At 36.4% G+C, this 22,002-nt stretch overlaps 1 protein-coding gene across 3 annotated transcripts in view; it reads left to right on the top strand.

The window, feature by feature from the left end:
* The window catches only part of ICE1 (interactor of little elongation complex ELL subunit 1), an 84,845-nt gene that overhangs the window by 14,827 nt on the left and 48,016 nt on the right, over positions 1-22,002 (top strand). For all 3 annotated transcript variants that reach the window (XM_043969155.1, XM_043969169.1, XM_043969161.1), the window contains exons 2-6: positions 8,399-8,457; positions 10,334-10,368; positions 12,259-12,277; positions 14,551-14,662; positions 19,666-19,742. In XM_043969155.1, the coding sequence (XP_043825090.1) occupies positions 8,399-8,457; positions 10,334-10,368; positions 12,259-12,277; positions 14,551-14,662; positions 19,666-19,742 (302 nt within the window). The remainder of the gene's footprint in view (positions 1-8,398; positions 8,458-10,333; positions 10,369-12,258; positions 12,278-14,550; positions 14,663-19,665; positions 19,743-22,002) is intronic.

Genomic DNA, 22,002 nt, shown 5'->3' on the forward strand with positions numbered 1-22,002 from the left:
CTTATCTCCCACTGAAACTTTTTTTTTTTAGGGCAATGGGGGTTAAGTGACTTGCCTATGGTCACACAGCTAGTAAGTGCCAAGTGTCTGAGACTGGATTTGAACTCAGGTACTCCTGAATCCAGGGCCGGTGCTCTATCCGCTGCGCCACCTAGCTGCCCCCCACTGAAACTTTTAATCAAAAAGTACACAATTTCCTAAAATAACAAAAACCTTTAATTTGAGAAATAGGAATGGGCTCTTTAAGGAGTGGAGGGCATGATCCTTTAGAAAGGGCATCTCAAGAAAAGCAGTAGTTGATTTGATGTTGGTGTTGGTGGGCCAATCTCAATTTCTTTAATATGCAGTAAACAAAAGTGCTGAATTTAGGCCAGAATAGTATCAGCTGTATCTCTTGCAGTTTTAGAACAAATTTCACATGATTTAATAATGAGCTTTTCTTGGTCATTCCTAGTTGAACCTGGAGCTTTCCCCTGTTTCAGAATATGAGATATTTTCCCAGGCTGCTTCCTTTCAATATGCTACTACTGGATCCCATTAGTCCCTTAAGTACCTTCTCATTGCTTTGTTCCTTTAAGAGATTTCCCACTATTGTCAGGGCGTAAGCTAAGGCTTTGAAAAATTGGGATTGAAGTTAAGAGAAGTAGAACTTCAGGGCAATTCTTCATGGAGAAGTCCCTTGATGTCCTCTAAGTATTTTTGTTGGGGGGGGGGGGGGGCAGTGAGGGTTAAGTGATTTGCCCAGGGTCACACAGCTAATGTCAAGTGTCTGAGGTTGGATTTGAACTCAGGTCCTCCTGAATCCAGGTCTGGTGCTAATCCACTGTGCCACATAACTGCACCTATAGGAAGTTCTAAGAGGCTGTCTCACAAGAAGGGGGAGGGGGGATAGAAGAAGGGGAGGAAGGGGCAGGGTTGGTGTCCATGTCCATGCCCCTCTTATCCTTCTGGCCAATTGTCAGCGAAACTGATTTTAAAAAACTGAGGCAGTTAAATCCTAGCATATCTGTTTACTAGCAAGGCATGCAGTGGATCAGATCCAAGATCCCTAGGTAGGTACAAGGACACATTTTGCAATTAACAAAACTCTTCTTATAGTCAGTAATGAGGAACCAATCAACTTACACAAGATATTCCATATAGCTTGTGATACCAACTGTCACCTAGCTGCCCCTTCAGAATTATTTTTGCTTTTTCATTCTTTCTAAATCCCTGTATCTAATCATTGCCAAAAGCTGTCTATTCTACCCAGAACATCTCTTGATTCCATTCCTTTTTCTCCACTTGCTGAGGTTCATCCTAGTTCAGGTCCTTATCACCTTTGAACTAGACAACTACACTAGCCTCCTAATTCATCTTCCTGCCTCAAGTCTCTTCCCTTTCCAATCTATTTTCTTCAGTTGCCAAAATTGATTTTCCTAAGGCACAAGTAAGACCATATCACTTCACTGCTCAAAAAACTTCAGTGGCTCCCTGTTGACAACTCTAGGATAAAATATAAAATCTTTTGACATATAAAACCCTTTTGCAATTTGGCTCCAACTTATATTTCTAGACTTAATTACATTACTCCCTCTCACATCCTGTGTTCCAGCTAAACTGATCTACTTGTTCCAAGTACATGATAGATCATATTTACCACCACATTGTCCCTTGTTCTCACCTCTGACTCTTGGAATCACGTCAGTAGCATTCATGGCTCAGCTGGTCACTTCCTAAATGAAACCTTTCCTCATCACCCTCAATTGTACTCACCACTATCCTCATTACTTTAAAAATATATATATTGATCTTTTTTCTTTTATAGTTTCCCCAGTATTCCTCTCTATCAGAGATCAAATATTATTAATATAACAAATGCTCATTTTTAAAAGACAAAAGATAAGGAAAATCAGCATAACTGATCAATACATTGGAAAAGTGAAAAAAATTTCCATGTACAACACTGGTAGATTTCCCAGCCCTGCCAAGGGATGAGGTAGGAGTATCTTCTCTCATATCTCTTCTTTTGAATCATACTTGTCCTTTTTTGCCTCGTGCTTGTTCTTTATAATTTTGAAACATTCAATTTTTATTTCCTGTCTGTGATCCTTTCTATTTACATCATTGTAACCAGTTTGTATATTGCTTTCTTCTCTCTGCTTATGTCACTTTGCATTAGTTCATGAAAAAAAACTTTCCATACTTCTGTGTATTAATCACATCCATCATTTCTTACATCATAGTGATATTCCATTAAATTAATTTACCACTGTCATTTTAGCTATTCCCCAGTTGATGGACATCTGCTTTGTTTCCAGTTCTTAGCTGTCACAAAAAGTACTGTTATCAGTAATTTGACATATATAGGGATTTTCTTATTGGTGGCCTTCTTTGAGTATAAGTCTAGTAACAAACTCTGAGTTAAAGGATATGGACATTTTAGTCAGTTTATTTGTAAAATTACAAATTGCATGCTTTTCCTGATTCACAGCTCCACCAACAATGCACCAGTGTGACTAACCCCCCCCCAACAGTGACTATTCTCATATTTTGTCATTTTTACAAATTTTCAGGGGTATGAGGTAAAAACCTCAGGGTTGTTTTGCATTTCTTATATTATTAGTGATTTGGAACATTCTTCTAACCACATGGTTGTTAATAGTTTGCGATTCTTTTGAGAACTGTCTGTTCATATCCTTTGACCACTTGTTTATTCTTTGGAAGTGGCTTTTCCCATTATTCTAGCTCTCCCTCCCCCTGTTTCTTCTTTCCTCTCCCTCAATTGCTTGATTTTTAAAATACCAAATCCCTTATAAGAGAAAATTGATAAGTGTTTTTCATTCAGCTGCTTGTATTTTCTACTTATTGGTAAATATTTTGCTCCTTCTGTCCTGCAGTGTAAGTAAGACTCTTCAAAGAGCAGAGACTGTTTCTATTTCTGTCTATATCCCTTGGGCTGACCACTGTATTTGGGAACTATATTATATTATTGTTACCATCTTCCTGGTACCAGTTCCAAATTGTACAGTAGGTTTATTCAGAAAATGAAGTATTACAAAAATGGATTTCGTGAAAAAGTTGGTTCATGATGCAGGCTTTATGTAATACTTTCAGTCTCATAACATTAAGGATATAATTTAAATATTCCTTATACCTGGAATTCTATTAAAATCAAACATTTAGCAAAACTTGGAGAAATTGTGATCCTGTGGCTTGTCAGCAAAAGTGTCTTCAGATTGTGTAATTCATTCACAAATGTTTATTGATCACATACTATTTACAGGGTCTTAGTGGGGATATAGAGGAAATCAAGACCATCTTTGCCCTCATGGAACTTAACATCAAGTAAGGAAATGTAAATGCACAGAAAATTGTGTTGTAGAAAGGCTGTGGACATATTGAATGGTGTTAGACCAAGTCAAGGTGCTAGTGCTCTAATTCTTCCCAAGAAACTTCCTAGATAGGTAGCCATGGGCAATTCATTTTAACTCCTGACTAGAGCCTCAGTTTCCTTACTTGTAAAATGGGGCTAATTCTTCTTTTTACCTGCACAATTATAGGATTATTGTCAAAGAAAGCACTTTGCAAATAAAGCATTGTATAAATGTAATTTGTTGCTATGTGAGAGTACAGTAAGACAAGTACAACATGCCATGGTAAGAGAATTGAGAACTGTCATGAGATAAGTTTTCAAAGAGCATAGAACCCTCCATCTGGCCTTTGAAGGGTGGTTGAAATCGGACAGAGTTTGGAGGCAGAGACAGATGGTCATTACAGGTGGAAGAGCAAAGTGATGGAGGTGGGAGAACATGAGGGAAAGCAAGAGATCCAGTTTAGTTAAAGCACAGAGCCAAGTCGGGGGACAAGATGGGAGAGGGCGGCACTTTGAAATGAAAGTTCAGGTCATTAGTGTGCAGTGAAATAGGACTGAATATTGAGGAATGGCATCACTTGGAAGGAGGAGGCAGATGGACCAAAAAAAAAAAAGGAGAGAGACAAAAAGAATGATCAGAAATTTGGAATATTATAGTGTTATAAGAACTAATAGTATTAATGGTATTATAGGAATATTAATAGTATTATACTAATAGTACTATAGGAACTAAGAGGATTTCAAAAAGAAGGACGTACTCAACAGTATCAAATGGAGCAGAAAGGGGCAAGGAAAAATGGTGATCAAGAAAAGGCAGTTAGGCAGAACAGTGAATAGAGCACCACCTGAACACCTAAGTACAAATTTGGCCTCATACACTTATTAGCTGTGTGACCCTGGATGAGTCACTTAACTCTGTTTGCTTCTGTTACCTCAATTATAAATAAAATTGGATGATAATAGCACTTACCTCACAGGCTTTTTGTGGGGATCAAATAAAGTAGTAATTGACAAACCCTTACTTAACATAGTGCCTTGCATATAGTAAACACTTTCTAAATGGCATTGTTGTAATTAATTCAGAAGCCATTGGTAACCTCAGAGAAAGGATTTTGCTTGAGTGTTGGGAATTGTAAGGGATGGGGTAAGACTAGGGATGATGTAGAGAAAAGGAGTCTAAACTAATATTTTGAAAAGCATACTAGTCCATAGAGGAATAGAGAATTATATGTATATATTTCTATGTCTCAACCTACTATTCTCTATTTTGCCTATCCCTACCAACTTATCATGAATCTCTACCAACTGCCATCTTCCCCTCTGCTTATTAACAAGTTCAGGCTCTGCAGGCTTTAATTAATATTATATATAATGAAAGGGTGGGCACGGTAGTAGCAAGTAGGCCTCAAAGGGAATGAAATAGAAAATAATAGATAGTTTAGCCATCAGCCATAGAAAGCAGAGAGGGAGGATATAAAGTGTTGGGGTAGAAGGGAAGGTGAAGGAGGTCTAGACTGATGTTCTTTATTTTTCTTTGTAAAGTAGTAGGCGAAATAACCTTCAGAGTAGGAACCATCACTTTGGTAGCTAGGGGAGAACAGAAAAAGTTTAGAAAAATCACTGTTAGTAAATACAATAAGGATTGAATGAAAAAGCTTGTATGCTTACTAAATGTCAGGTACTACACTGGGAAAACAAAAATAACCAAGATCATTCTTGTCATCAAGAAGCTTACATTCTAATAGGAGAAGACAAACATATAAAGGGGAGCTAGAAGTGGAAAATTGTGTGGAGGAGTTGGACAGATATGAGGGGACCAGGAAGTGTAACAGTCTGGGATTTGGCCCAGAGTCTAAGAGGCAGGTGTGAACTTCAATCGGTAGAAGAGATGGCCAGAGATCTAGTAGCATGGGTGGGGTATAAGACTGTTGTTTGTTTCTGTCCATATCTAGATCTAGAATCTTATACACTTGCATGAGAAACTATCTGTTTAGTTAAATTCCTCAAGCTGTTTGAATTGAGTGAGACACAAAAAAAGGATAGTTACGTCTATGGGATGTGTTAAAATTAATTATCTGAAATAAAAAGGAAACTGAGGGGGCGGCTAGGTGGCGGAGTGGATAAAGCACCAGTCCTGGATTCAGGAGTACCTGAGTTCAAATCTGGCCTCAGACACTTGACACTTACCAGCTGTGTGACCCTGGGCAAGTCACTTAACCCCATTGCCCTGCAAAAAAAAAAAAAAAGGAAACTGAGGACAAAGTTACTGAGCCATACATGATTTAATTTGCAAAGCTATCATTCGCATAATAAACAAGGTCACCTGATTGCTCCAAGGTCAGGACAGGGAGTGATCTACAGAGATGGTTTTTGTAACAAAAAAGAGGTATTGGAAAAATTATAGAAATTGGTTTTGAATGTAATTCACTTAGACAAGGCAGGTTACCTGACTAGTTATAGTGTCTCCCAGACTTTCTTAATCCTATGCCAGGCATCCTTCCTTTAGGTGTGGTACCTTTTGTAATCAGAAAGTGTACTGGGAAAGAGGAACTTATGGTTAGTGACTGGCATTTTCCCCCTTCCCCCATCTTCTTTAGCACAGTCTGTTACTCAACTTTGGATCTAGCTAAAGAAAAAGAAAAGAGGGTTTAACTTAATCTCTGGTTAACCTTTCTTCAGCTGCCAGAAAGGGAATTTGGCCTCTGGTCAAGCCCCGTTTCTGGATAGCTTTTGGTCACTTCCACCCTTTCTCTTAGAAAAGGAAATAGCCTTTTGAAAAATTTTATGATTTTTGGAATATTTTATTATTCTAAATTATCTGCTACCAAATGATAAAGTCTTCTCAGTCTTTCTATAACTAGTCTTAGTCACTGAGCTGGTGTTGCCTCAGGTAAATTATGACCTGTGAAAGGCCTTAGCTTAAAAGGCCAAAGTTTCCTACTGCATCAATCTGCACCATCTCCAATCTTCCTGATGTATTTCTTGCCAGTGGACCCAGATGTCTCATGAGGAGAGAGTGAGGCTGGTGATTTTGCACAGGCATGCCCCACTTAAGCCCAGTTCACTGAAAATCATGATATCACCTCCCTGTTGTCATGGTCCTCTTTAACAATGAAGGACAAACAACAACATCTGTTAACTAAATCTGTAGGTAACCTAGGCTGTCTATGTTAGTCTGGTTTAGCTCTTAGGATTAGCTCTTCCTAAAGAACGGAGCCTAACCCTTTAATCAAACTAAAAATAAATCAAAGTAATCAGTAAAAGTTGATTTCCTTTTCAAATGAGAACTTCAGATTTGAACTTTCCCAATTGGAATTCAGATATCTTGTTTTTCCCAGAGGCCTGGTCTTCATGATGGGGACAGTATTTACAAGGTGACATAATAGTGTTTGACTTGGAGTCAGGAAAACCTACATGTAGATTCCACTACATGTAGGAGCTCAGTGACCATGGGCAGGAATTCACAGGACCTCTTAGAACCTTGGTTTTCTTTTTCTAAAAAGGAAAATGGTACCTAATACATAGGGTTACTATATGGCTTAAAATGAGATGCATGTTAAACTCCGCATGCCTTGAAGTGCTGTCTGAATTTTAGCTTTTCTTTGTCTCTTGTACTTCAGTGGATGAGTGATCTCATTGATATACTCATTCCATCAGCACCAATTGCAACTCTTCCAATCCTTCTCATTGTATGTGATACTTGGTCATCTTTCCATAAATTGTTCCTGCCCTATATAATAGAGGTCTTCCTCTGATTCTTTAGTGCTTTATAGTTTACAAGGTACTTTCCCATGTAGTGTCTCATCATTGGATCCTCGATGTAGTCAGTGTAGATGCTTAACCCTACTTTACAAAAAAAAGAAATTGAAACTAGGTTGAGTTTATTATTTTTTTTAATGTAGTTTCTGAGTGTCAGATCTAGGAGTAATACCCAGCTCTTTTGTTTCTTAGTCTGTGCTTTCAAAAAAAACTTCACTGGGGACATGTGGAGATTATTTTAGATAGATTGGGATGAAAAATGCATAAGGAGAACCTAGCAAGCCAACATGTCACTGGACTAGAGCAGAGAAGCTATATTGAGACTAAAGAGGTTGGTTTAGAGGGCCTAGCATTATTAATCATTGGCTGTTGATAGTTCTCTGGTTACAGACGAATGAATCACAAACATTGGTTCATATTTAGTTTACAGTTTTGATCTTTTCATGTGGGGTTAGGGAGTAATTAACATTTTTATACTTGATACAGTTGAATGTCGAAGTCACATACTGTTTCTCATTTTTGGGACAATGTAAAATAAATGAAAAGAGGTTTAAATGAAAAAAAAAATTACCTCCTAATCATAAATATTTATGCCTTTGAATCATCTACATTGTGAATCAAATCAGATTAAACTTCTAGGAGCCTAAACAAGTAAAATATAGTACAGCATGCAAAAATCACAAGAACTCCTGAAAGCATCTAGCATGATTTTGCTTAAAGGATTGCCAGTGATTTGAAATGCTATTGTCTATTAAAACTCTTCATGTTTGTCTTCTGTAGTCAGTTACCAAGTGAGTGTACTTCAAGATCATTTCTGTAGTATGTTGCTATAAGAGAGAATTGTGACTGAACATGTAATAGAGGAAGGACAATTTAAAGACCTACCACTTTCACTTTTTGTCTCTGAAGAGTGAGAGAGAGAGAGAGAGAGAGAGAGAGAGAGAGAGAGAGAGAGAGAGAGAGAGCGTGCATGCGTACGTGCTTGTGTGTGTTTAGTTTTGGTTTGGGAATGAGTTTTATATTTGGTAAGTTTGGACTCTTTAAAGTACTGAGGATTTAATTCAACAAACATTGAGGGCCTGTTAAGCGTAAGGCACTGAAAAGTACAGGAAATTGAAGTGGTTATTGCTTGATGTTCAAATTAAAAGAAATATGAAGCTTTTAGGCTCTCCCTAACAATCTTATACAGAGTGATTGTTACATGGATAGTGATTAACCAGTGCATTTGTTTGAGCTGCCTTCCAAAAAATGGAAATAGCACTGATCATTTTTTTTTCTTTTCAGAATTTAAATGAATATGTTGCTGCACTAATCACACTGAAACAGAAAATAATTGATACAGAGTAAGTAAAGATATTTTTTGATACCTTTTAGGTGAACAAAACAGTTTTGTTATTTGGTTTTAATATATAGATCTGGGGAAAATAGGAGATATGTACAGATTTCCTAACCATGTTAGTACGGTGGTTTTGAGATCTGGATCCAAGCCCATATGAGTTTTCTTTATTGCTGACATTGACATTGGAGAATAGTCTCTTGTCTATACAATGACAGTATAATTTTAAGTCATTTTATTAGTGAGATTTAACCTTTTTTCCATTAATAAAAATCTATTTTCTCTCCCTTTCACATCATCCCCCAATGAAAAAAGAAAACTCTTAGTGCTTGTAGATATATTTATGCATAGTAAAAGAACAACAAAAAAATTCTATATTGATGACTATGTCCAAGAAATATGCAGGCTGCTCTTAAAGCTTAAAACTGTACTAAGATTTTTGGGACACCCCCCCCATGTCTGATTCTGTACCCTGAGATCTCCACTTCTCTATCAGGAAATGGATACCATGTTTCACCATGGGTCTTCTGAAATCATGGTTAGTCATTGAGTTGGTCAGAGTTCGTAAGTCCTCAAAGTTTGTCTTTACAATAATGTTATACTATAAATTGTTCTTCTGGTTCACCTCATTTCACACAGCATCAGTTCATAAAAATGTTCCCAGGTTTCTCCAATTACAAAAATGTTCCCTGGTTTCTCCAAAATTTTCCTTTTCATCATTTCTTCAAGTACAATAATATTCCAATGTAGATTTACAATAAATTTGTTTAGCTATTCTCCCATTGTAACACATTTTCCTTCATTTTCAGTTCTTTGCCACCTCAAAAAGAGCTACTATAAATACTTTTTGTACATATGGATCATTTTCCTCTTTCTTTGATCTCTCTGTGGACTTGTTAGGGTCAAAGTGTAGGCATAGTAACTTTGAACATAGTTTCTAATTTCTTTTCAGAATGGCTGGATAATTTTACAACTTAAAGTGGTGGACCAAACTTAAAAGTCCATAGTCAGGATTTTAAGCTTAATCCATATTCTCTTCATGGGTTGAATAAACACACTAGAACATGCTCTAACAGTAACACAGATGTTGGATAATTTTCATTTTTCTAATGTAATAAATAAAAGTTTTCACACAGTGTTAACTTTGAGCAAAACTCCCATTCCCCCCCCCAAAAAAAAAAAATTAGGGACATTGGAAGGGAGAAAATATATCACTCTATGAAAAAATTTACTAGCAAATTTCCAACATTTTTTTCTTAACCAATCTATAGGTATTATTAGCTTGGAAGGAATGACTATTTCCAAGAATGATAGCTATCTTGAAGGGTAAAATTGACTCAAGAAAAAAAAATGATATCTCTCAGGATTCAGACTGAGAAATAGTTTTAGGATCCCTAGGTTATAAATGACTTTGGTCTGCCTCCATTATGTTTTCTGATTTAGAAGGGTTTTTGCTTGTGTGTTTTTAAATTTCTTGCTATACTCAGATTTTTCTCATAATTTAAAAAAAAAGGAATACTAAAATAATCAGTCATTCTTGGAAGTTCAATTAAAATTCATTAAACTCTGTGAAAAGTCTAATACTATATACTAGGCCTAGATTTTAGTTAGCTCAGAAAAATTCTTAGCTAGGGAATGACATATTTCAGTAACTTTAGATAATAAATAATTTAATGCAATATTTTTAGAATAGTCAATTTTTGTGACTTGTTGATCCTAAATAAAATTACAAAACTTTGCTTTATAAGGTCACTTCAGTACATGCTTTATATATTGTACAGCATCAATAACAAGATAACTGTTGAGATTTTTCAAATGAAATGTAAACTGGTATTTTTATTTTTCCATTGTAAGTAATTTATTGTTTTCTCCTTTATTTACAGTAATTTGCTGACAGAATATCAGAAGAAATGTGATGATATCCTTTCTAATAACTTTTTACTTCTAAATACATTTGCTTAGTGTATATTCCTTTAAAATGGATCTTTTATGTCTGATTTTTTGGGAGGGAATTCTTGGATAGTTTATTTCTCATTTGTAAGATAAAAGATTTAGGCTCTAGTAAAGAACGTATCTTAATAGTTTCATATTTGATAGTCATTGTATTTAATATTCTAACTAGTCAGTAAATTGACTTTGCCATTAGCCCTAGGGTCTTAAGAAAGATTCAAGCTTTTTTTGTACATAATTTATCTCATCTTTAAAATGGATTGAATACATATTCCTTATTTATGTGAAAATGTGTGAAGCATATTTGGGGGACTACTAGGGGTAGTTTTTATTATAGCTGGAATATGTGGATAGCAGTATTTGGGTGGCCTCAGTTTCTAGAGGGTTTTGGATACTAGGTTCAGGAGTTGGAACTTTGTTCAGTAGGCAGAATGGAGCCATTCAAAGAGTTTTGAACAGAAGAATGGATTGACCAATTCTGTTTGTGCGGAAAATTAGTCTGGCAGCAGTGTGATAGACAGGAGATATAGCATAAGAATGTTTACTATAGGAACACCAGGAAATCATGAGAGTAGATTAGAAGAATTAATGAGTAGCAGCCAAGGACCTTGTTTTAAAATAATGTTTGATCTGAAGGAAATAATGTGAATTCATCCTAATCTGATTACATAGTTTCTTCTTTTTGAAATTGCTTTTTTCCCCTTCTAAGTCAGAAGTGCTTTTGAAAGCCTAAATGAAGGAATATGTAAATGTTCCATTACTGTAGGAACTCATTTATTATTTAAAGCCACTTTCCAATTACTGTGTATTTGATAGAGATCTTCCAGAATCATTCTATTGAATTTAATCATTCTGGTGAAAATGGAAATTGATTTAGGAATTCTGGTGTGTTGTTTTATAGACCTTTATGTTTACTGCTGGAATTAATTTCATTACCTCCTTACTATAGATTGAGCTCAGATTTTATCAGCAGCAATATTTTTTTGTCATGATTTTGTGTCATACATATTATACATGTATCATACATGTGCTGTTTGTATCTATGTGTGTTGAAGTATCTATATGTGAGGAACTCACTAAAGGCTTGCCTCATTATACTCCTATAGATAAGTTAAAACCCAAATGAAGTTTTGGAGACAGTTCATTTTAGTGCATTGTTTAAAACGGTCTCTTAAAATTTCTGATCTTGCATTTCATTTTTTAACACATTGGTTGTATTTTATAAAAGTCTTTGCTTATTTTTAAACAATAAAGCATTTATTAAAAACCTGTGTTCCTGCTAGGGATTCAAAGAAAAAATAAAACTCAGGTAATTGATACAGAATTAATACAAGGTAGTTTGGGGAGAGATTGAAAGGCTTCATGTGGAAGGTGGACCTTGAGCAGAGTATTGATGGAAACTAGGCTGAGGTAAGGATGTAGTACATTCTAGGTATTGCAGAAAAACCTGTGGTACATCCTGTGTGGAACAGCAAATAGGACAGTATATGCATAGAATGGGGGAGTAAGGTGTAAGAAAATTAGGATGGTAGGAAGGGGGTCAGGTTGTGAAGAGTCATAAATACCAAACATTGGGGCAGCTAGGTGGCGCAGTGGATAGAGCACAGGTCCTGAAGTCAGGAGGATGTTAGTTCAAATGTGACTTCAGACATTTGACACTTACTAGCTGTGTGATCCTGAGCAAGTCATTTAACCCCAATTGCCTCACCAAAAAGACAAAACAAAATAAATACCAAACATTTTGATCCTAGAAGTAATAGGTAATGGGGGGAGGGGGGAAAACTATCAGTAGCTGCAGGGGGAATATATATATATATATATTTTTTTTTCCCCTATGTTTTCTTTAACTCGACATTACAGCTCCAGTTTGCAGAAAGGTAAGTAAAGATTTAAACAATGCAGTTCACATGGGCCTTACTTTTGAGTGGACATCTTTCAAATTATAGTAAAGGAGCTGATAATGTACCAGTAAAAAAAATAATATTAGCTCCTTTTTTCTTCTTTTTTCATATAAATATTTTATTATTTTCCAGTTATATTTAGAGATAATTTTCAACATTTATTTTTATAAGATTTCTAGTTTCAAATTTTTCTCCATCCTTCCCCTCCCTCCCCCTTCCCCAAGACAGCAAGTAATCTGATGTAGGTTGTATATGTACAATCACAATAAACATATTTCTGCATTAGTCATGTAATGAGAGAAGAATCAGAGCAAAAAGGAAAAACCTAAAAAAAGAAAAACAACAAAAACAATAGAAATACTATGGTTCAATCTGCATCCAGATTCCACTGTTCTTTTTTTTTTCTTTTTGTCTGGCTTTGAAGAGCATTTTTCATTGTGAGTCCCCATGAACTATCTTGGACCATTGTATTGCTGAGAAGAATCAAGTCTGTCACAGTTGATCAACACACAATGTTGTCGGTACACAATGTTGTTGTGTACAATGTTCTCCTGGTTCTGTTCATGTCACTCATCATCAGTTCATTCAAGTCCTTCCAGGTTTTTCTGAAATCTGCCTGCTCATCGTTTCTTACAGCACAATAGTATTCCATTACATTCATTTGGGGGGGGGGGGCAGGGCAGTGGAGGTTAAGTGACTTGCCCGGGGTCACACAGCTAGTAAGTATCAAATGTCTGAGGCTGGATTTGAACTCAGGTCCTACTGAATCCAGGGCTGGTGCTTTATCCACTGTGCCACTTAGCTGCCCCCCCCCATTACATTTATATAATACAACTTGTTCAGCCATTCCCCAATTGATGGGCAACCCCTCAATTTCCAATTCCTTGCCACCACAAAAAAGAGCAGCTATAAATATTTTTGTACATGTGGGTCCTTTTCCCTTTTTTATGATATCTTTGGGAAGAAGGCCTAATAGTGGTATTGCTGGATCAAAGGGTATGCAACACTTTATTGCTCTTTGGGCATAGTTCCAAACTGCTCTCCAGAATGGTTGAATCAGTTCACATATTAGCTCCTTCTTAGTGACCTCTCTCCAGAAATCTAGGTGGTAAAGTGGAAATAGTCCTGGGCCTAGTAGGAAGACTCATCTTCCTGAATTCAGTTCTGGCCTCAGATGCTTAATAACTGCGTGACCCTGGGGAAGTCACTGAACCCTGTTGACCTCAGTTTCCTCATCTGTAAAATGATCTGGAGAAGGAAATGGCAAACCACTCCAGTATCTTTGCCCCCCAAAACCCCAAATGGTGTCATGAAAAATCAGACACAACTATAACGACTGAACAAAGTCTGAACCACGCAGTTAGGAGCATAAATCTTCTAAAACTACATCTTTCTGGGTTTCTCTGATTTATTGCATAATTATCTGAATATCTACTTACAGAAGATAACCTTATTTATTAGATGTACTATTTTAGTTATTTAAGTGCCTACTCCCATTATTATTTAAAGGTAACCTCATTGACCAAAAGACTTTTTTGGTAGACTGCTACTTATTAAACATTATAACAGAATACAGCTGGTTATCTGTTAGGATTTATCCAAAATATCCGATGTCAATTAATCAAATGCCCATAAAAGCAAGAGGGTCTGTAGAGCTTTTCTTACATTATAGTCTTTGAGTTCTGTTTCATCAATGATGTTAACCAATGTTAAATGCTATTTATATTGACATTTTAGTACCATCAGATTATTTTGTGTGATTTGGACTATTTAATTTGATAGTCTTAACAAGTTTAATTTCAGCTATTTGATTTAATTGTGAATAGACATATTTATATTTTTAGTAGTATTTCATTATATAATTGTTGTAGTTACTTGCTTATAACATAAAGCATGTACTTAAGATTTTAATATGGGAATAAGTTAACTCATCTTTTTGGCTTAATAGATTAGGCTCAGTCTAAGGAAAAATTGGAAAATCCCAACAGATTGGAAAGTTATATTAATTGCCTCTTAAATCCTTTTTTAATCTGTTTTTGCCAATAAAAGGAAAAAAGTAAAGAGTAATTTTAAGGAGTTGGATGATGACATTGCAAATGGAGCTCATCATGTTAACAGAACAGTTATCACAGGAACAGGAAAAATGTTACTTTACCTCTCACTTGCAAGCTGTATAATGAAGAACTTTAAGTTAATTGAGCTTAGATAACTAGATACTATAGTATTAACTCATTACCTGTTTATTTTAGAGAAAACTCTGCCCTTCGTAAGCAGGTGGAACAAATGCTGCAAAAAATTTCCCCTCTGGAGAAATGCCAGGAAGAACTGGGATGTTTGAAAGCAGAGCTAGAAGAGAAAAAGGTATGGTAGTGAAAAGACGAGTATTGCTAGGCTGAAGCTTACCCACATTCCATATATTTGTTGCTCTGTGCATTCATTTGGAGTAAGTTATAGGTATGTTATTTTGTGTAGATAATAATTCATGTATTTTCATTTTGTTATTTTCCATTGTGTGTTATCACATAGCCTTAAATCGTTAGATTTGGTCAGATTAGGCATAGTTTCTGTCTTAAAATTCCAGAATACTTGAAAACTTCTTAGAAATCTTGTTCTCACTTAGAATTTTATGTCACATTGAGAGGAATACATGCTGCCTTTAAAAAACAGTGTTCAGAAGGACTTTTTAATTTCTTTTGCAAAGTAGTCTGTTGCTGAGTGAAAACTTAGCAGTTTTGGTATCTAATGACCTGCTAAACTATGACATGCTTGGCTTCTAATTATTTCATATTTTATTTATTTTTTAGGATTTATTTATTTACTTAGAATTTCCCCCAAGTTACATGTAAAAAATCCCAAATTTTTCCCCATTGATTTTTTACAACTTTGTGTTCCAGATTTTCTTCCTGCCTCCCTCTTCAACTCTCCCTAAGAAATCAAGCAATTCAATATAAGTCATACATGTGCAGTTATACAAAACATCTTCACATTAGTCAGGTTGTGAAAGAAAACAGACAAAAATAACTTTAGGAAGTTAACAAATAAAATTATACTTCAATCTGTAATCAGATACCATCGGTTCTTTCTCTGTTGATGGTTTGCATTTTTCTTATGTCCTTCTGATAAGCATCCTGCTTATCATTTCTTTCACAGTTACTATTCTTAACTGTATTATCTTCCATCCTATTCTCTCACCTTGATATTTACTCTATTGTCTATCTTCTTTCACCCTATCCCTCCTCAAAAGTGTTTTGCTTTTTACTGCCCCCTCCCCCAATCTGCCTTCCCTTCCTTAGCCTCTCCCCCCTTATCCCCTTCCCCTTCCACTTTCCCTCAGGGCACAATATATTACTATACCCACTTGAGTGTGTATGTTATTCCTTCTTTGAGCCAATTTTGATGAAAATAAGGCTCACTCACTCCCCAACTCCTTCCCCATCTTCCCCTCCACTCCATAAATCTTTTCTTATTTCTTTTATGTGAGCTACTTTACCCCCCCCCCCATCCACCTCTTCTTTTCCTTTTCTTCCATTGCATTCCTCTTACCCTTTAACTTTATTTTAAAGATGTCATCATGGGTCAGCTAGGTGACACAGTGGACAAAACACCAGCCCTGGACCCAGGAGGCCCCGAGCCCAAATTGGGCCCCAGGAACAAGCCACCCCACCCTGTCTGCCCCACAAAAAACAAGGATAAACAAAAAATAAATCCTTTACTGATAGCATCCTTTCATATTCAATTCATACCTGTGCCCTCTGTCTAAGTATATTCCTTTAAGCTGCCCTAATACTGAGAAAGTTCTTATGAGTTAGAAGTATCATCTTCCCATATAGGAATGTAAACAGTTTAACCTTTTAATATATCTCATGATTTCTTTTTCCTGTTTACCTTTTTATGTTTCTCTAGGGTCTTGTATTTGAAAGTCTTATTTTCTATTCAGTTCAGGTCTTTTCATCACAAATGCCTGAAAGTCCTCTTTTTCATTGAAGTCCACCACCATCCACTCCCCCACCCCCCAAAGATTATACTCATTCTTGCTGGGTAGGTGATTTTTGGTGTAGTCCCAGTTCCTTTGCCCTCTGGAATATCATATTCCATGCCCTCGGGGCATGGGTTCCTACTTCATTGTGCCAGCTCTGGTATGCTATTCCTCCTCCTCACCTTGGGACTACCACCCAGGACTGCAACCTGAATCTGAGTATGGGCAAAACAACAGAGTCCTGCGTTAGTGCTAGCAGAGACGCCTGTAATCTCCTTCTAAGCAATTGTTCCACCCCCTTACTGTCTGTGGGCTGAGAGCTTTGGAAGCAGCAGCAGCAGCAGCAGCAGCGGCTGCTGATGTTGATTCGGTGACTCCTAAGGCCTGCTTCTAGTCTGTCCTATATCTCGCTGGGTGTAACAGACCTTTCCTGCTGACATTCTAATTTCTATTTAGCTGGAAAATTTTTTCACCCTCTCCTTTTGTGGATTCTGCTGCCCCAGGAATTGTTTTATGGCATTATTTAAATGTCTTCAGAGGGGTTTGGGGGAGAGCTCAGGTGAGCCTTTTCTCCACCATCTTGGCTCCTCCTCTGTTGGTTAATTTTCTGTAAGTGAAGGTCTTATTCTTTTTTTAAAAAATAAAAGTATTTTATTATTTTCCAGTTACATGGAGAGTTAGTTTTCAACATTTGTTTATATAAGATTTCCAATTTCCAATTTTTCTCCCTCATTCCCCCCCCTCCCCGCCCCTAGACAACAGGTAATCTGATATAGGTTTTATATATATATAAAACATTAAACATATTTCTGCATTAGTCATGTTATAAGAGAAGAATCAGAGCAAAAAAGGAAAAACCTCAAAAAAGAAAAAACAACAGCACCAAACCCAAAAGAAATAGTGTGGTCCAATCAGCATCCATATTCCACAGTTCCTTTTTTTTTTTTTCCTGGATTTGGAGAGCCTTTTCCATCATGAGTCCTTTGGAACTTTCTTTAAAGGTCTTATTCTTAAAAAAGGAACTAATTTAACATATTTAAGGTACATTTAAATGAGCAACAAAGTAGTATATAGAGCAAAACACAATAATAATCACAAACATAAGCACCTTAAGGTTTACAAAGGGCTTTGCATATTTTATTTAATTCTCCCAACCTTGTGATAGGTACTATTATCATTACCATTTGACAGAAAGACAAACTGAGACTGAAAGAGGTTAAATAACTTGTCCAGGGTCATACATCTAGTAACTGAGACTGGTTTCAGTTTCAAGTCTTCCTGACTCCAGGTCCAACTTTCTTATCCACTGTGCTTGCTGTCAGTCTCCAATGCTGATCAGGAGAGAAATGGTATTTGCTTGGTTATTAGCTTTGCTAATAGCCAACTGACCTTTAACAAGTCTTATAAATTCTCTAGGTTTCAGTTTCTTCATATGTAAAATCAGTGATCCTTTCCTTCCAGCTCTAAAATTCTATGATTCTATGTACCTTAGTATTGATTATTCTAAATAACCTTTCTTTATTCTCCGTCATCTTTCTTGAAGGAAAACATAAGCAAAAATTCAGACTTAGCAGCTAAGTAGAGATTGATGATTTATGTTATAAAAAATTCTTCATTTTACAAAATATGGCATTAGAGTCCCCATTATATCCTTTTAGTTTATAAAAAGATTTTAAAAAAATAGAAACAATTCAGCAACACAGAAAAATAACACATTGGTTTTGCCTTAGAGCACACACAATATTTCATACTTGGTTCCTTTTCAGTGAATAGAGAGAGAGAGAGAGACAGACAGACAGTTCATTTCTTAACATCTTTTTTTTTTCTTTAGCATGAGTTTGGTCATAATTACACAACATTCAGTGTAATTTCATTGTTACATTTTTGTTATTACTTTTATTTTTCATTGTTTTATTGCTTGGTTTTTCCTATCTTACTCTGCATCAGTTCATGTAGGTGTTATGTTCTTCTGAGAGTTCTTCATAGTTATCATTTCTTATGATGCAATAATACATTTGTTTAGCCATTCCATAATTGGTGAGTGCCTACTTTGTTTCTAATTCATTACTGCTCTAATAAGTATTGCAGTTTAATATAAATGGAACTTTTCCTTCTACCTTTCATTTTCTTGGATTTTCTTAGCCAGGGGATATCTAGGTTAAAGGGTGTGGCTTTTTAGTCACTTTTTTCCCCCACATAATTCTAAATTGTTTTTTAGAATGACCAGAACAGTTGACAGCTCTGCCAACTGTATAATAGTGTCCTTCATCAGCCACTCCATCGTGAACCATTTTTGTCTTTGTCATTATTGCCAGTTTTCTGGTGATGAAGTAAAACCTGAGTGTTTTAATTTTCACTGTTAGTTTCTAGACCTATGTTAAATAATAGGGAGTTGACTATCCTTGATTTATTGGGAAATCTGATATTTCTCCATGGATATTGCTAGTGTTATATTTTTTTAATCATATTAAAAACTAGCCCACATATCTATGCTTTTTAGAGTTTTTAACATAAATTAATATAAAACTTTGTTGAAGACTTTATTTTATATATTGTCATAATCATAAGATTTGGGGCATTTTTATTTTTAATGTAATTTAGTATATTTTCCTAATGTTTACTCCCTATTACAGTTCTAGTTTGGTCACAGTAAGTGATTCTTAGGTAATGTTGCTGTGGTCATAAGATCATAGAACTCTTCTGTTTTAGTTCCTTGGAGTGCTGAGCTTCAGCTGGGCTCAAGGGCACCTTGATCTTATAGAAGAGGGAAATGAGGCCCAGAGAGCTCACATGACTAACAGCAGGATCCATATGGGAGTTTTCCTAACTGCAAGTCCTGGGCTCTATGCACTGTGTTGCAATGCCTCTCATTTTTTGTAGCGGGGATTTTATTTAATATATTCACTTTAATATTCATTTATAGAAAAAAAACCTTTTAGCAAAACTTCTATTTAAACATTTGCTTGTATATTGTTTATTTATGTATTGTATTTAAGACCTTATATCTGTATATCCCTCTGTGCAGAAATTGGTATTATATTATATTAAAATAATAATGCAGAAGAACTGAAAACTTGAGTTTTTTCCCTTGATTTTACACCCATGAAACTTATCTATATTCATTTACATAAAAAGAAGCATTCAACTTCTGGGTTGTTGTGGGGGAGCGGGATGTTTTGGGTTTTTTGCAGGGCAATGAGGGTTAAGTGACTTGCCCCGGGTCACATAGCTAGTAAGTATCAAGTGTCCGAGGCTAGATTTGAACTCAGGTCCTCCTGAATCCAGGGCCGGTGCTTTACCTACTGTGCCACCTAGCTGCCCCCCAACTTCAGTTTTTTTTGAGTTAATACAATACAATATTGAGGCCATTTTTTTTTTTCTTTGCTAGAGTTCTCTCAAGATATATCAGGATTCTTATCATGAATATACTCGTGTGAAAGAAGAATGCCTAAAAAGTGATGCTCGGTAAGTTTTAAGTTTGTTTTTTTTTTTTTTTAAGAAAAATGACCATAATGTAGCTTATTGTTGTTAATCTCAGATCATCTGTATTTCTTCTGTGTTTGGACTTTTTTTTCATTGTTTCTGGAATTTTGTATAAAAATATTTTTTGAATGTTTACATTAAAAAGGGCCCTTTGCTTTTCATGGGAAGCATAGAGTCAATAAAAGAGCTTTGCTATTTCACAAAACAATCTAGCGCTCTCTTCTCCTACATTGTTTAGTTTTGAGCTTTTTAGGGTACACATCCTGATACTTAATGAAAGTTTATCATTTTTTGAACCAGTTGGTCCCTCCTAAAAAGATAAAGTCTGAATCCTTTTGAGTGATTACAGATTTCTTCAAGGAAGCTTCATAATTAATGTTCTGAGGCTTGATGTGGTCAGCACAATGCTATCCACAGAGGAGGGACCAGGGTAGAGAGGGGGAATGAACAAGCACTTATTAAAATGTCTTCTATCTACCAAGCACCAGGCTATTTATGTGAAGTTTAAAATCTAATTGTGATGTCTAAAAATCTAATGAGTGATCACCTTAAATTAGAATCTCATAGCACCAATCTTTGGGCATTAAGTATTTATTAAAGTATATTAGGGGTTAGTAAAGAGAACATGTGGAGTTCAGAAGGAAAGACCCTAGCTCCCTATACCTCCTGCTCCTACCACCACCTCCAACAGATAGAAAGATCCCCAGTACTTCTTGAGCAGAAGCTCCCTGCAGGTCTGACCAGGAAAGGTCCCCACACACAGCTCTAAGCTAATTGGCTGGTAGCATTGATTGACATGACTTACAGGCGGTTCTATGAATAGATGTAACTTCTAGACGTTAGTCACATGCTTTCTCCTCAGGGTGGTACTGCCCTGGTTCTCACAATGTCTTTCTCAGCAGGGGGTAGCACTCTTGATTCTCACGAGTAATTTATAACTATTCTTAATTGCTCATCACAACAACCCTGTGAGGGAAGGGCTATTATTATTCCTACTTTACAGTTGAAGAAACTGAGGTATATGGAGATTATACTGACTTGGCTATGGTTCCATAGCTAATAAGTGTCTGGGGTTATGTTTGAACTCGGGCCTTCTTAACTCCAGGCCCAGTGCATTGTCCACTATGCCACCCACCCAAATGAGCTCACCATCCATAGTGACTCTGTTAGATCTCTGTGGGGACCAATTTTTAATTGGGGAGTGTTAGCTAAGCGGCTCGTCGCAAGGAAGGGGCAAGGAAGGAGACCGGCAGCCTCCCTCAAAACTGAATAGGATTTATTTTAACAAGAACGAACTTTAAAAAAAAAAAAAACCACAAACAGGATCAGGAGGATCAAGGGAAAGGAAATAAAATGGGGAAAGGGAAATTATACAACCTGAAAAGATACCACCGCCCAGGAATCAGCTAAGAATACGCAGTAGAACTCCTGTCGCCTTCCAGCATCCAGTTAGAATGCCCAGTTCTCCTCCCCCAATCCCAGAAGAACCCCACCCAGCCCCAGCTAATGGGATGGCCGTTCTGACAGTCACATTACTTCCCTCACTAGGCTTCCAATCATTATGATTGTGCCAGGCCCATATAGGTGTCAGCGAGTGGTGATGATGTGAGGTGCTAGCGCTATGGCAACGGCTACAACCAGTGGTTGGAGCACCGTGCAGTTTTCGGAGCCCCAGGCCAGTGCGCACGGAAGCATAAAAACCTCAAATAACAATTAATTCTTTACAACTCCTTGGTCACAGAGGTAAATGTTTTAGGTGAGCGTACATCACCTTGTTTCATGCTTCATGTGATATTGATTATCAGAGGGTCATTGAACAATGTTATTTTTGTCATTACATCTTACAGACACTCTCAAATGAGTTAATGTATTGATGGGAGACAACATTGTTCTAAAGGACCCTGAAAAGTAGTGTTTTCTTCTATGATATGAGATGCCTTTTTATAATCACAACACCATAAGCACAATGGGATGGGATCTATGTTCTCCACTTTTTAAAGTTAATTGTAGAATGGTAAAAATGTTTTCATTGTTGAATATCACTTGGGAAAGGCTGCTTGCTTCCTATAAATACATTTGTTTATGTGATGTTTAAAATTAAATGTGTGGTCGCCTTATTCCTGTCCCAAGTATAGGGAAAGCTAGCTAGGGTTTACTTATAAATTAGAAGCTTTAGCACCAGTTTTTAGGCATTAAGCATTTATTAGAAAAAAGAGAACACCTGGGTCAGAAAGTTAAGAAA

The sequence above is a fragment of the Dromiciops gliroides genome, chromosome 1, assembly GCF_019393635.1.
Source record: "Dromiciops gliroides isolate mDroGli1 chromosome 1, mDroGli1.pri, whole genome shotgun sequence".
NCBI lineage: Eukaryota > Metazoa > Chordata > Mammalia > Microbiotheria > Microbiotheriidae > Dromiciops > Dromiciops gliroides.